This window comes from Pleuronectes platessa, chromosome 1 (genome assembly GCF_947347685.1).
Source record: "Pleuronectes platessa chromosome 1, fPlePla1.1, whole genome shotgun sequence".
Classification (NCBI taxonomy): Eukaryota; Metazoa; Chordata; class Actinopteri; order Pleuronectiformes; family Pleuronectidae; genus Pleuronectes; species Pleuronectes platessa.
In genome coordinates this window covers 6,704,245-6,720,193 of record NC_070626.1, presented here as the reverse complement: position 1 = coordinate 6,720,193, position 15,949 = coordinate 6,704,245, and the positions used below count along the sequence as shown (strand labels likewise).

General features: G+C 40.3%; 1 protein-coding gene across 3 annotated transcripts in view; it reads right to left on the bottom strand.

Moving 5' to 3' along the window:
- The window catches only part of phkb (phosphorylase kinase, beta), a 109,723-nt gene that overhangs the window by 77,033 nt on the left and 16,741 nt on the right, over positions 1–15,949 (bottom strand). For all 3 annotated transcript variants that reach the window (XM_053433465.1, XM_053433382.1, XM_053433542.1), the window contains 5 exons: positions 14,570–14,708; positions 10,069–10,168; positions 6,422–6,529; positions 5,236–5,316; positions 1,678–1,793 (listed from right to left, as the gene is read on the bottom strand). In XM_053433465.1, coding sequence (XP_053289440.1) covers positions 1,678–1,793; positions 5,236–5,316; positions 6,422–6,529; positions 10,069–10,168; positions 14,570–14,708 — 544 coding nt within the window. The remainder of the gene's footprint in view (positions 1–1,677; positions 1,794–5,235; positions 5,317–6,421; positions 6,530–10,068; positions 10,169–14,569; positions 14,709–15,949) is intronic.

Genomic DNA, 15,949 nt, shown 5'->3' with positions numbered 1-15,949 from the left:
GTATGTGGAATAGGTACTGTGTGCTACAGCATATCCTGCTGGTTTAGATATGGGTTAAGAAAGTGTAACTTATTCAGTTGTTTTATTTGTAATAGATTGTTTTGGGTTTACGGTCCAAAACTTTACCTATAGTTAATTTATTTCTCTGTCACTGCTCTCAGCAGCATAATTTTCATTTCAACCAGCAAATGACCAGAGTCAATAGGGATAATGAAGCATTAAGCAGCCGAATAGCCAGATATTTCCCTCAGGAATAGGTTGAGACGAGTTAGTATTGGTGAATATAGGTCTTCTTCCATCAGGTGTACACAAACACCCGCACAAATGCTCAAGCTGCTCTGTGTCTATAGCTTTCCCCATATGAACTTTATGAGGTAACTAGAGGGGCATTTAAAGAGCATACCTCCGCAGAGGCCCAGCAGTCTCTTAATGAAACCACATTTAAATTCATTAGGCCAAATTTTTATTTTGGATCTGCACAAACTCATAAATATCAGTCCTCTATATAATAATAATTATTCTGTATAATAATAATTTTAATTTTCTGAGAAATCAGTTAAAATGTTGAACGCACAAAATGCCACAATGTTTAAGAGAGTGAAAGAATTCCAGAATCTGCCCCCTGATACAAGTCTGCACCAAAATGTAATGGTGTCTCTTTCTCATTTAAAGAAACTAGCTTTAATACAGGCAAAGAATACAGCAACGGAAAAAAGACATTTATTTGGAGGTATCCATCAGTTAAAATTAAGACCAAACAAAAGCTGATTAAAAGGCTCAGTATTTGTTTTTTAATTAACCCATTTCAGTTGTGTAATCCTTGTTCAAAGGGAGAATTAAAATTACTTTCCTTTTCAAAACAGATTTACTTTTTGCTTTCTGACATATAAAATGACTTGTATATGGTATGTTTTATGTTCTGGTCTCAGTTCATTAAAAATAAAATACAAAAATAAAAGAAATCTGCATACGTTATCCTGTTATCCTTCCCCCCTTCCTTCCATTTACATCCTCCCTCTCTCTCACAGTAGTTGAATTGACTATTTATCCATTTAAACATTGTGTTAAGGTTAGAGAGACATTAGAGAGACGACTTCTCTCCTGTTGTATTTGGCACAGATTTTTACCTTCAGTTTATTTTTGAAGACCCTCCTGCTATCACATACACCCACATACCCACAAACAAACCCACATACAAACACCCACCCACACACAGACACACACCATGGGCATGGGCAGCAGAATCTATGAAACGCTCGAATTGTTGTAAAATGTACAGCAGTGACTCGTGACACTGTTTTATAAAGCTGTGGGAGTATATTCACTGGGAGTCCATGTTTTATTTATTCTTTACAGCATGCTTGCCATCTGCAGTTTGGAGAAAATTAAAAAACTATTTCGGTCAGACCCTTCCTGTAGCTTCTATGTGATCCAAGTATTGTTTATCTTTTATTGACAGCAACGTACGCTGGTGATTGGTGAACTACATTGAGGCAGCTGGCAACAGGGATATAGGCAGCCTTGGTTAAGTGTTTTTGATGTTACAGATACTGTATGCCAGCAAAGTCTTCCCCTCAGAGTGACTGCATATCGGCAATTCCCAGTCATTCCAATATGTACAATTATTGATGTGTGTTTGTATGTGTGTGTGCGTGTGTTGCTGAGCTATTGACAGACCTGGAATGCAGCTCAGTGCTGCCATTGTTGTATTTGCTGCCTCGTTCCCACATGCCGTAGTCAGGCACCCTGTAGGCCCTCTCCACACAGAACACCAGGTTCTGGATGAAGGAAACCTGCACACAGAAAACACAAATCAAACACAGGAAGGCAATAAAGACTACCTGCATACAAACATACAGCATCTTAGACAGACCCATCTTTTGCTGCAGCTACACATAACATGCACAGTCTCCTGTACATGCACATACAGTAATGCGCAACCTTTGATATTGATCTGGGTTGAGGTGTGTGACTCTCATTGGAAAGGTTAGTAAAGTAGACATGAAAGGCTACTCCTCATCAGCGCTCACACTCAAACTCGCCCTGCAGCCACATATGACGTGTAATTAAATAGCTATGGCTGCAGCATGTGTAGCTTTAGCATCGTTGTCTCATGAGACTTAAGGGACACATATCACAACTTCATTCCCTTAATGGCAGATTTTTAATTATCAGTGAATCACCCTTTCATTAGAGACTCCAGGCACCCATCAGCAGTGTCCTTGATTCCATCACCTCAAAAAAAAGGACAGTGGACTCATGATTTCTAAGATATAATTAAGAAAGTTGGGAAGTTTTTCGTATCTATCATCTTGCTCACATGGGCTGGGCTGAAAAAAAACAACTCAAAACCAATGTGAACTTCCAGAAAAAAACAGAAAGAGAGAGACATGGAATGTTTGATGACCTAAAGGCCTTGAATGATTAAAAAGACCTGAAAGTAGCAGTGTGTGTGTTTGTGTGTGTGTGTGTGTGTGTGTGTGTGTGTGTGTGTGTGCCTGACTGATGGGAGATTTAATCTAAAATGACATAGCAGGGGAGAGAGAAGAGAGAGATGATAGAGTGAAGGAGAAAGATGGAGAGAAGCAGATAGAACCTGTGTGAGGATTTAAATAGGCCAGATTGTGAAGGAAGGAGGGCAGGGAAGGAGGGAGCTAAGCGACGAGAGAAAGAGAAAAAGGTGTTTGCTCTGCCTCTTATTTGGGGTTTTATGAGAGGAGTGATTAACTAGGGGAACTTTTTAGTATCTTAATGGTATCTTAATGAATGTTACTGCCCATCAGCCAAACAAGGCTCTCTGTCACCCTGCGGCCAGAGTTGCTTTCTTTTGGAGGGTGTTTGCACACATTCTCAAGAACCATCATCTTAAAATGCATACACCTGTATCATTTGAAAAAAACTAAACAAAACAACACAAAGATGGAGATACATGCAGGCTAATGAGATGCTCCATTTCATGCTGAATGAAACTGAAAATGGCATCTGGAAAGAGGTTGATAGTGCATCTTCTCAGAGAACATGCACAGGGCCTTTCTTTACCACCTCAAGGATAAAAAAATAAAAATACTGCAATGCATCTTTCAGCTCAGTAAAGTAAATGCCATTGGACCTCACAAGCAGTGGCAGCTCACAACAAAATAATAATGCGATTAGTCCAAATTGAATGCGTTTCAGTGGGACCACAAATCACAAGTCCTTTTTTGCTCAGTGGATTTGATGTTTGATCTTACAAGGGCGGGTGGCGGAGGACGATGGGTGGTCAGACTGCTTTAGTTGGAAATACACAACCCGATAAGTACTGTTTAAACATGCAAATTACAGCTGCTGCAGAAACAGGGCAGCCCTCAGACAACAATACAATATGTCAACTCCTTTGCCATCAATGATTGAGAAAATGAAGGAAAATGAGAGGTTATTGAGGAGGGGTTGTGTAAACACAGTGAAGACAGCATGCTCTCTTTTATAAGTGCCCACTGGTCATGTCCGGACTTTCTTAAGATAAGGCCCAATCTAGAAAACAAATGGTGAACTCCATTACCAGCAGCAACAACTTTGTCGCTCTGTAGCAGTTAGTAAATCTGCAAAGGAGCCGACTATAAAAACATGACAGAATAAAGGAAGTTCCAACTACTCCTGAAGGCCACACAGCGATGCGATGATGCGATGCATCTGTAAATGTAACAGATGCATCGCCTTGTTGGTTTATTAGGAGCCGAGCGTAAAGAAGACAAAAAAACTGACAGCAGACAGATACATCAAACTAAGAAAGAAGCATTCGAAGAAGCTTTTCAGTGGTAGTCATGAATAAAGCTGGTGAGCTGCCAAATAAGAAGTTACTGGTTGGATTCCCAGGACAACATTAAAGCCCCCACAATGAAATCATCGAAACGTTTCCCTGTTGAAAGTCGATTGAGCGTCTCAGAAAAAATATAAACGTGAGCCGAGCAATAAAAGTGAGATACTGTCCCCTGATCCTACATTTGTGTCGGCTCTAGGATATCTCGGAGGGATTTAGGGTACATCTAACTAGCTTTATAAACCTCTAGGTCTCACTTTATAGCAGCTAGTTGGAACCTCAGGAGGTGGCATCACACTTTTGTATGTTTGTGAATATCAGTGGGTCTAAAATTAGTTTTAGTGTAAACACTGTTTTACAGTGAGACATTTTCACAATAACATTTTTAAATGAAAAGCTTAAAGAGGCTTCAGGACATTTTATTAGAGAACATGTTCATCCATCTAGCCATAACCTGTAACGCTTATCTTTAAGGGTAGCGAGGGGGCGGTAGCCAATCCCAGTTGACAATGGTAAAAAGGCGAGATAAAACCATTCAATCTCAAATCCACACCTTTTAGAGTTTATTTTAATTTCTCCAGTTAACTTAATCCCATTCTGCACGTCTTTGGACTGTAGGATGAAATCAAAGAATTCAGAGAAAAACCCACGCAGACACAAGGAGAACATGCAAACTCAACACTTAATGGGGTTGGACCAAGAACATTCTTGTAACAGTGCTAACCACTTCACCACCGTCCTGGCAGACCATGATTACACAATCTGTAAAACTTCTGACAGTATACTCAAAGACAGACAGTATACTGTCAAGTCAAGTCAGGAGAAATTTGACTAAAACGTCAAACTCCACACTTCCTGAGTCCAAACTGTAATAGTACTAAAAGCTAATATCAGTATTCTAATGAAAATGCTAACATGCTGCTATTTAGCAGGTACAATGTTTACTGCTTTCTCCATTCACGAATGGTGTGAAAGTGTTAGCAAGTTTATGATTAGCAATAACAAGCCAAGAACTCATGATGCTGATGGTTATGCAATTTTTCTTGCAGGTACTTGGCTTAAAAACAAGGTAGACAAATTTTGATTTTGACCTTCTCTTTCCACTAAATAAATTCCAGAATTATCCAGTCCGTAGGTTTCACCCGACCGGGATCAGGGTGCATACATCAGTTAAGATATGTCAGCTTCAACCAATGTTGTTGACAGACACTGACATTGCTTGAGCTACTATACTGTACTAGCAAGACTAAAAACACTTCCAATTCAACTAAATTACTTATTATTATTATAGTTATTATAAAACGATGTCAGTGGTTATACCTAAGATGGACAATGATTGCTGCTGGTAGATGGAACAGAAAACATCACATAAAACCAACAGGTCAGGGTGTAAATCCATAAATCAATCACCTCAGCAGCCATTTAAGTGTCTTGTTTACCTCATCAGTGTTGTAAATGATCTGAAGACCAGAGCAGATCATCTCCACCAGGTACAGCAGAAACAGAGAAACAGCATCGATCTGAAGCAATAACAGAGAAAAGGAGAGATGAGATACCAACAAAAAAAAAACTGCCATTTGTACACTGTGTGATATTTCCAAAATTGCCAATACGTTATTTTTTGATTTCCTACAGACTGTATGTAGTGACTGAGGCGCAAGCAGTATATTAGCTATTAGGCCTTTGGCATTGGATTGGGATCATCAATAATCCAATTCACTTCACGGTAAAGTTACTGGAAAAGAAATAACAGCCAAGAAATGAATGGCTACAGAGTAACATTTATACAGCTTTGATGATTTCTGTGTTTTCCTTTGTCACAGGCCAGTAACCCTGTGGTTTTATTCTGATTTTCCATCTACCTCTATTGATTTATTGGCCACCATCCATCCAAAAATTACACACCAAATTGACCTCTGTCCATTGCATTGACATAATAATAAGTCGTTTAGTTCCAATTTAATGCACATTCACCTCTGAGGTCAAGTCCCTTTTACAACTGTACATGTATGCCAAGGTCAGAAGAATTGTTTATCCTGTTGTCCATTCATCTTTAGCGAGGGTCACTTCTCATTGAGTTTCTTTTCTCACCAAAGCCAGTCCACTTATTTCTAATATTGTTAAATCACACTGCATATACAAATGAATGACATGACTGCTCCCTAAAATTAAGCCACAAAGTCTCGATCTCCCCTGGTGGCTCGCTGCTGTATAGGTCATAAACCCTGCCGCCTCCATGTTAATGGATGGGACATGAGGCAAACTACAACATGAAAATGCCACATTTTTTTTTAAAGATGTTCATTTAGTTATGCACAAGTGTAAGTGGGACCTTGCTACGTAAAATGGCTGTATTCATATAATCCAGGATATTTTAGCATAATTTCTGGGTCGTGTGGAGAAGTGGAGACATGTCATCCATCTTAATATACAGTCTATGGGTGAGATTCACTCTTCGAAACCAGCAACCTTACATATGAGCAATTCATCAGGATATTTCATTGAAGTGGATATATACACAAACATAGTAATGCATATTTCAAAAACACAACTATACATTGTTTAGATATATGTAAAAGATTTTTTTGTTGAAGGATTTCTCCACATGTCTGCTCAATGGCTGACCTGCAGGTGGTGGTAGTCGCTGTAGGAGTGAACCTCGTCACCGGTGTCTACGTCAAACACTGAGTGCAGACACTTAGAGGGGCTGGGATCCTGTTTAAACTGCTCCACCTGGTAAAAAGAGATGCAAAGACAGAGGAGAGGATCAGAATGAGAGGTTGAGGGAAAGCAGTGAGCAAATAAAAGAGAGCGAGAGACAGGGTGTAAAAAACAACGTGACCTGCAGGTGCAGAGAAAGAGACAGACAGAAGACTAAACTTCAAAACAGCCAGATCTTAACTCAGACAGCCCAGGGTCGTACTGAGGTCAGCAGTCTGATGGAGTCAAACAGTCACAGGCAAAAAAAGAGTAAGTAAAGTATGAAAAAGTATGAAATCAGAGAGCAATGCACACAGAATCAGATACACAGACAATCTGCCAGAGAACAAGGGAACACAGTGCATTACTTAAACAGGTTCAAAAGGAGGGAAACAGCAGGGGCAGGTAAGCAGGCGGAGATCAGGTGAGGATTGATAAAAGGCCGGGAAACACATGACGACAGGAAGTAAACTGACACAAGATGTAAAAAAAATGTAAATTTCCTCTGTAAAGATTGATCCTTCTCTGAGGAAACCTATCCCAGGATTTTGTTGCTCTTCAGTCATGAATTTTTTTTCAAAGACATAATGGTGACAGCAAGCAACGATTTTAAAAGGTCCAATGTTTCGAGTTTTAAATCTACCAGGCTACAACTGAACCGAAAAGCTGCATTCAAACTTTCTCATCAAGTCTAACTGCAGATCTGTTGTTTGGTTTTCCAGTGTTGGTTGGTTCGGACTCATACACCTTCTGTCATTGATACTTAATTGCACCTTGTGGGGCGATTGTGAGCTGATGTCGAATCAGCTTTTTTATCCCCTACGGAACCAACACAGGAGTAGAACACTTCCTCTGAATGAGGCGGCCCCTGAATTGGGACACAGCTACAGTCTACCACAGTGGCAGCTTTAATCACAGTTGGAAACCTTCTGTTTTAAGGTCATGCCTGATAATGATCCATCTTTGTGCTGGAATGTGTTATGCTGCAATGGCTGCTGTGTTTATTGGATATTAAGGCCACCTTCTCCCTCGGCTACCACTCGGGGCCAACTCAGCTTCTTCTATTCCTCTAAAAAAAGTTAGCTTTAAAGTGTGAAGCCTTAGCCTGAAATTCAGGAATGCATGAATCCACAACCACACCAGCGACACACATAATATGTTGTTTCTCACATGAAATGAACTGGAACAGTCAGCCATGTGCCTGTGCTGTGAACAACAACCCGGGCTGATACACTGTTCAACATAACACAGACTGCTAAGAAGCAGATAAGGGCCAATCAACATGTTAAGTTGTGTTTTTGTGTGCATTGGTTTGTTGGTGGCTGTGTGTGTATGTGTGTGTTTGCCGCATGGACCCGACTACACACTGAATCACGTCTAGGCCGCCAGCCCCATCGCACAGAGTTATAAATAATTGGCCCTTTGTCCCATTTTTACCTCGTTTGTTTCTCTTCTCCCCACCTCTCTCCATTGTCAAGTCCCCCATTGCAGTCTTCATTTTTCATTCTACCTCCCACCCTCCCTTGCTCCTCACTTCTACCTCTCCTCTCCTAGTACTTTCGATTATTCACCCGTCTCTGTCTTTGTTGTCCCTCTTGCTCTCATTTTCTCAGACTCCCACGCTTTCCTCTTGTCCTTTCCCCTGGCACACTCCGTCTGCCCACCTTTCCCTTTCTCGCTTTGCCTCCAAGTCGGTCATAGTGGAGACCCTCTGTCCTACTTTTACCTAAACTGCTCCACTTCCTGCCATCCCACAGCGCCTAATGTGTGTGTGTGTGTGTGACTGAGAGGGAGATAGAGAGCTACCTCCGTCAGCAGCTTACACTAGGTACTGTTGTTCATGCTCATGTAAAACCTACTTTTTTTAGTCTATGTCTCTCCGATTTTCGTCCAAGCCGAGCCACAGAGTCAAGTGGCTCTATACTCTCAGGATATTCTGAATTGCCCCACACATTGCTTATTCTTCCAGGTGCTGCAATACACCATTACAAGCTTCAAATTAGAGGAAATGCCTGCTGCTCCACACGGTAATAGGTTATTGTACAAGTCCGCCTTAGTGCATTTATTTTGCATCTACAGCCAACCAAAAAAATTATTCAATCTCATCAAACAAATGACTGCTTGTAATTTATGATCATTCAAAGATGACTAAATGGGAAAGAGCCAAGATAATTGCAGGAGTTCAGACAGCAGGGAGTCAGGAAAAAGGCTTTTTACTCTAAAGGAAGAGATCTACAGTTAAAATGATTGAAGGCACTTCTGAAAAAGTTGGAAAATCTACCTAGGCTACAACTTCCTGCGCTGCAACTTCAGCTCTTTTCACTCTCATGCTGCTGCCGTATGAAATGTCTGCTCTGAAACTGATAGACCACACTCTTAAATAAAGATAGATAGATAAAACATATGTGATTGCCTAAACGTAACAGTAGAAAAATATTATAATGCTGAGGTCACTACGTATGGATATTATATTGCAAGATCATGTCATGAATCTGCCCGACCCAAAAGACTGAAAGACTATTTTGGTTATTTTTATGGACTCTTTGGTTTATTCAGTTTAACCTGGGTTTGTGTTTAGATCTGTGTTTTATTTTGGAGTTATATTTATAGAGAACCCAATTACAGTCCGATTATGTTTCGTACCAACATATGGGTTGTTTTAATTAATGTTATTAAGGTTTCTATCTGAGGAATGACTTTATATTTCTGTACTTTGGTACCAGCATCTGCATCACTTTATACTTTAAACAGTGAACTCTTCCAACTCGCACGTGGTTGGTATGAGTCATTACTCATACTATGTCTTCATCAAAAGAAAAAGAAGACAAAAAAATACAAGTAAAACAGTCTGAAGGAGACTACCTTGGTTCCTTATACAATCACATAGGATGACAGCGGGGATCAGCTGCTGTATTTGCTCAGGGATATTTGCTCCGCAGTGGCCCTGTGTCACGTCTCCATTAAAAATGCCATGTTCTCAGTAAGCGTCGGAGACAGGCCTGTAACAAAAGCTGCTCTGTGTAATTAACTGTGTAAACGTAGCTTTGTAATTAAGACACAGAAAAGCTCTCCCCCTAAATTAGGTCGTCAAGGTCGAAGCAAAATTAAACACAAAGGCTTTCAATGGCAAACACTGTACACATGCACATACACAGTGGCACAGCAGGCTGCTCTGTTTAAAGATGTTGCTCGTGAAGAATCAAAAACAAGCATACCAGGATATACTTGGTTCTGCTTTAGGTGCATAAAATGGTTAGTTTCGCAATTTTTCAGTCACAGTCTGCGACAGACGCGGGGTGAAATTTTCCCCTTCAGAGCTAAAGTCTTTGGCAATTAACAGATTGTTGGTTATTAAGCCCTTAGGACTAAAGCAACCAACTCCCATTGTCCTTTTGTTATGATATGAAAGTGGAACCAGATGTGTCCAGTGCTCCAGCTCTGAGTGGCTTTGATGAATAGCAGCTCTGGAAATACGACTTTGATCTGTAATACAGCATGTAATTGCGAGGTGCTTTTCTGCAAACACGCAGTGTGAAGGCAAGAGCTGAGTGATGGCTGGTTAAAAAACTCACCTTATCAGCCTGTCTCATGTAGCAGTAGAGGATCCCTCTCATACACTTGATGGCAGAATGCTCCAACTCATGGGTTCGCCCCATGTTGTCATCAATGCGTCTGCACAGCAGAGAAAAGAGGGAGAACACATGAGGGGAGGACAAAGTGTTTTTAAAAGATAACAATGAATAGCTGGTCTAGTTATTATAGTGTTTCTTTCTCTCTCTCTAATGGTAATATGTTTTTAACAAAGTAAATAAGGCAATCAGCAGTCAGAGGATCAGACAGGCTGCAGACAAGACATCAGAGAGTAATGCCTTCAAGAGATGAAGTTTTCAAGATGCACTTACAGCATGTTTACATTTTAACTTAATCATTAAACCATCAAACATAAAACAGTTCAAAGATTTCTCCATAATTCCAAAGCCATCATTCTGACATTGACAGACTTACAAAATGTGACCACCACTAGGTGAGCGGCCCCTATAGTCCCACCCAAACCTGACCAAACAATAATAAATGAGTCCAAATCATATCTAATTAATTAATTACCTATACACAATCAATGGACAAATACCAAAAATATGGCTGCTACGACAAACCACATTTTTAAACTACTTTCTTTGGATAGATAAAAAGTAGGGCTGTGAAATGATTAACATTTTTAATCAAATTAATCACAGGTTTCTATGGATTAATCATGATTAATCACATTACCGATTTTCTCTGAATATTTTTGTGAAAACAAGATTTATGACATTTAACTTTTCTTTTGTGCTGCAACTCAGCAGTTCTTCAGCAGTTATCATTGCTTTTCCATATGGAACATTAATATAATCTTCATCCTAAACAATATTCGGGCTCCTTAGCCATTGTGTGGTTGAATAAAACTTTTTTTTTTTAAATCAAACAGAAATTATTTGAGCTTCTTAGCCATAGGATGGTTGACATTTTTTATATTTTTTGTCACACAACCATTAACCACACCATGATACAATCTAATGCCTCTAAAGGCCCTCTTAGCTACTCGGTCTTTAGCCAGTTGGTGAGGCAAACTAACTTGTTCAAATTCTCTGACAGTAAAGCTGACCGCTTCTTTTGCACAATGTGTCCTGCGAGTGAGTCTGGTTTGGCGCATTCCACTTGAACGCCCCTCGCCGACCAACACATGCTTCGCGTTGCGAACACGATCTTCCCGTCCAGAAGGTCCTCAGGTTCATCAGAATTATCCATGTTGTTTGTTTGTTTGAATGGCAGCTGCCGTCTGACTGCATTAGAGCGGCGACTTACGCCGGGTTCACACCGGACGCGGAAGCGCCGCCGAAGCGCCGCGCATTACTAATAATATCACATACTTCTGCTGCTATCAGCCTGCAGTAAAATCGGTATTTAATCATTTTTTTCAAGCATATACTTACTTGTTGCTCCAACATTAACTGCAACAGCGTCCCAACATGTGTCTTTTTTGGTGTTGTCTTTATACAACATATGCTGAGAATCAACAACTCAAGTTACTTCTCCACTTCAATTATTAATTTAATGTCATCCATGTTGAAGAACTTCTCCGCTGTTAGCTCCGGTAAATGTCGGGTGTCGAGGGTAAATTACGTATTCTCCACTCAAGCCTATGTGGAGAATACGTAGCCCCCCCCCTCTCTTTTTTATCTTTTGGACTGCTTGTGTGGCTGTTGTGGATGGGCAGAGGGGGACATTAAATAATGTGGTTGGTAAAAGTGGTAAAATTAAAACTCCAAGACAACAGAACGTGAATACAAAGTATGGGATGCATATTTGATCATTTATATCATATAAAATATGTCATCTATATCGTTTAAAATCATTTTTCAGTGTGTTTCCTGTCGCGATACGCTCGCGTCAAGCGGAAAAAATAGACTCGACGCCGAAACGATCGCTTCACGGCGCTAGGCAGCCGCGGCACAACGCTACGCTTCAGCCTCCGGTGTGTTCAGCGCTGCGGTTTAACATGGGAGTGGATGGGAGCCAGAGGATTGGCGCTGCGCCTCGCTTCGGCGTCGCTTCCGCGTCGCTTCCGCGTCGCTTCCGCGTCCGGTGTGAACCCGGCGTAATGCAGAGGCGGCGGAATTGGAAGGTCCTTCTGCGCATGCGTTAAATGCGTTAAAAAAAAAAAAACGAATTAATCCTGTAATTTAATCATAACGCGTTAACGCGTTATTTTTCACAGCTCTAATAAAAAGAAATGCACGCAAAATGTTGGTGATCCTGCAAACCAATGTTTGCTCAGGAAAACTGTTCACATGCAAATACGACAATAACCGCAGGTCAAAGTCAAAGTCAAATTTAACTTTATTGTCTTTCAGACCATACAACAAGAAGTGCACAGCAAAATAAATTGTGTTTTTCCCAGCTCTATGTGCAAAAATAATAAGGAAAGTAACTTAACACAGCAAAAATAGACATTATAGACAATACCAAAAGACAAACTAAGCCATAAAAAAAAAAAAAAGGTGATTTGAAGCCACCCTATGGAAGGTCCTCTCTGCTGAAAATAGATCTTCGTTCTATGTGAGCACCTTCAAAATAATCCAACAACTTTTACTTTCCTGCTGCTTTACAAGCAGTATTTCTAAGGTAGACTGCCTACAAATCTCATCAATGGCTTAAAAAACCATTGTGCAATTTGTAAAGCCTTAAACCTATACTATGCTAACAAGTATATCATTAAAAATTCTGAGTGGAAAGACAAGCTATAGTAATAAAATCACCTGTGGACCAAAATTGCGGTGTCAATTTTAAGGGAGTAATCTTGGCAACATATCACTCAAAAATCAGTCAACTATGGCTGTGGTGGCAGTCAGTGTATTCCTGTCAGGGCTAGTGGATCTGACATGCACATGACAAAGGTCATCCCAATAATGACTTTGAATATCGACAAAGGAAAGACAAACCACTGAAGTGGAACCTGTTTGAATTTCCGTGCTACGCGGTGCATTAATCACGCTGTCTTTTAAATGTGATCCTCCACATCAAAACTGATTGCAGGCAGAGGGTAAAGCAGGCGGCTTTTCATCTCCCAACGTCCTGTTCCCACAGTACAAGCATCTAATATGCATGAGATGATCCACGAGTGACCGCGGGGTTGCGGGAACATACCCAGCTCTTTTAATTTAATGACAATTAATCAGAAAAATACAACGTGTGTCAGTAAGGTTAAAAAACAGCCCAGCCCCCATTAAAAAGTTATAACGGATTAAAAGTCATAAAATAAATAATTAAATGTGACTGGACACGGTAGTGGATAAAAACGTACCTTGGCTACTTAGGTAAGAAGTTTGTGGAAAATCCTCCTGCCAGTTCAGTCAATGACTCTCACACACACTCAAACATATACCCACAGCAGCTGGGCGTGAAGTAAGTAATGACACTAGCCAAGCCTGTCAGATGAGAATAATCTTAATTAAATCCCAGTGACAATTCTAATAGGAGGCAGCCATGACTGATGACTGGGATCTGCCGCTGGTCACTGCGGTACACTCTATTTTTACCCCTGTCTTCCCCCTCAATCTCATTTCTTCACTTTCTCTCTCTCTCTCTTATCTCTCCTTTCGCTTGATTCCTCCCTCTGCCCACCTTACCCTCCAACTCCCACCTTATAACTTCCCCTTCAGTCTCTCTCGCTCTCCCTCTGTATCTTTCTTTCCATCCACTCCTCCACACTCTTTCTCTCGTATGAGATGCTCACTTTGTAGAATTTCTTAGAGACTAATCACTGCAGGCATCAAGAGTGGGGACAGTTGCTAAAGGAATGTGGGACCTTGATTCTTCTCAGTGAAATTATTCTCCTCGAACCAATAAGGAAAGTGTGCTTAAAAGGTAAAACCTTCAAATCACAGAGGCAGATTGAAAATCAGGATCAGTAAGTGTGAAACTTACTGAGAGTTTAACAAAACCATAACTTCAAGACAAAAGGGATATGGGGGAGAATATTGTGAAATAAAGATTGTAAAATGATGTTAGTGTTGATTCTTGGTCTGTTTTCCAAATTATGTTTGATGAATGTATCAGAAGTGATATTTCTTCACTTTTCAGCAAAGGATGGAATAAGTTCCAACCTTACGACACACATCAAACTATCACACAGTGTGACTAATATACTAATATCTGTTGCATCATTTATCAACCTGATAAATTTGGGAAGTTATTCTTTGTCATTGATACTTTATTATTCACAAAATGGTTAGTCTTTATCCAAATGCTTTTTGTCTGAGGTATATAGCTCTTTACTGTCAGCATTTTAGCACAATATTATGCATAACAATAGGCTAGCTCGCATTAGCTACTACAATATGCTGTTTTTATTGTGAGAAAAGTCGTTGGTTGCTGGCTGAAAGTCAGAAAGTATGAAATTCTTTCTTTTGTGTATGTCTGCAATGGACAGTGTTCAGCTCTAAAATAAATCTGTATGAGATAGTTTGCATTCCACAAAGCTGACAAACAGGGTGTATTGTTCCTTTTGCATCTGTGTGTACATCATACACTAACCTGTAGGCCAGGGCCAGGGCCCAGGCACCAGCAGCACAATACAGGGAGTCCCGGACCTTGGCCTCTTTGCACTCGGAGCATGTTTTGACAGGGAAAAGGCCTGTGGTGGGACTCTGGTAGTTCAGAATGGTTGTCTTGACTAGATGAAGAGAGAAAGCAGAAGTTATGACTCAACAGTTCTTGTATGATGGTTCCCTTATTAGTTAAAACATCAGTGAAGAAAGCACATGTAACACAACGAGACAGTAAGCACTGCTCCGTCAGACTTTATCAACCTAAAGTGACAGTAGGTTATTCAGTTCCATTCTTTACTGACAGTACTGTTTTTGAGAGCACACACACTCTCATGCCCACCCACATAAAATTACCTTATTTTGTAAGCAGAAGGGGCATCACTTCTATCACTCCCATCACACTTAACAACTTATTTTTGATCCAGTGTTTAGATGCAGGTACTGTACATTTTATACATATTCAAACAATTATCCTCTTGTGGTTGTATCCCTCCAAACACCATATAAGATAAGATGCAGTTCACTGTCCAGACCATATACTGGTTAGATAGGCGACATTCACCCAAAGTGAAGACAAAGCGTCTCGGTCAGCACCTGGTGCGGTGTAGGTCATAGATCCCCATCTCCTCAATTTAAATGCATGGAACACGGGCCAAAAAGTAAAGGTAAACGTCCAATTTTTCTTTTTCAAAGATGTGTTTTGTTGTTTTAGGTAGCTCTTATAACACTGATGTATGTTCAAGTGTTTTTCCACAATACTGGTTTTAATTAGATTCTATTAAATTGTTGTGAAACATCGTGATTGACAGCAGAGACTGACTCAAGATTGTATGAGTTTGTGTAACAATGAGACATCGCAACCGCGGCTCCATTCCCAAAACACTACTGTGCAGACTCTGGCCTCAAATGAACAAGATAGCGGTGATCTTATCCTGGATACTTCGGCTACTTCCTCCCACTTCAGGATAGCGGGAGGAAGTCGAGACACGTCGTTCCTCTTTATATTCAGGCTATAGCCCAGACTCATATAGTAAAGATGTTAAAGGGATTGAATCAAATGTATTAAGTGAATTTTGTCCTTATAAGCTAATTAATTATTGAGTTACTGTTTCATCTTTCAGTCCTAGGGAACCTTTGGACCAAATTTCAAGCTATTCCCTCAAAGCATGCCTGTGATAGGCTTTTTCATTTAAGAGAGTGGGACAAACGGACAACATGCTAAATATATAACCTCTGGTAATGGCTGTCGCTGGTGCAGAGGCATAAAATGGCTGCAACTTTTCTGTTTTTATCAAAGTAAACCTTAGTTCATGTAATAAAGTCCCTTGGAGCTCGTTCAGTTTGTGTTATGTAGACATTTACAACA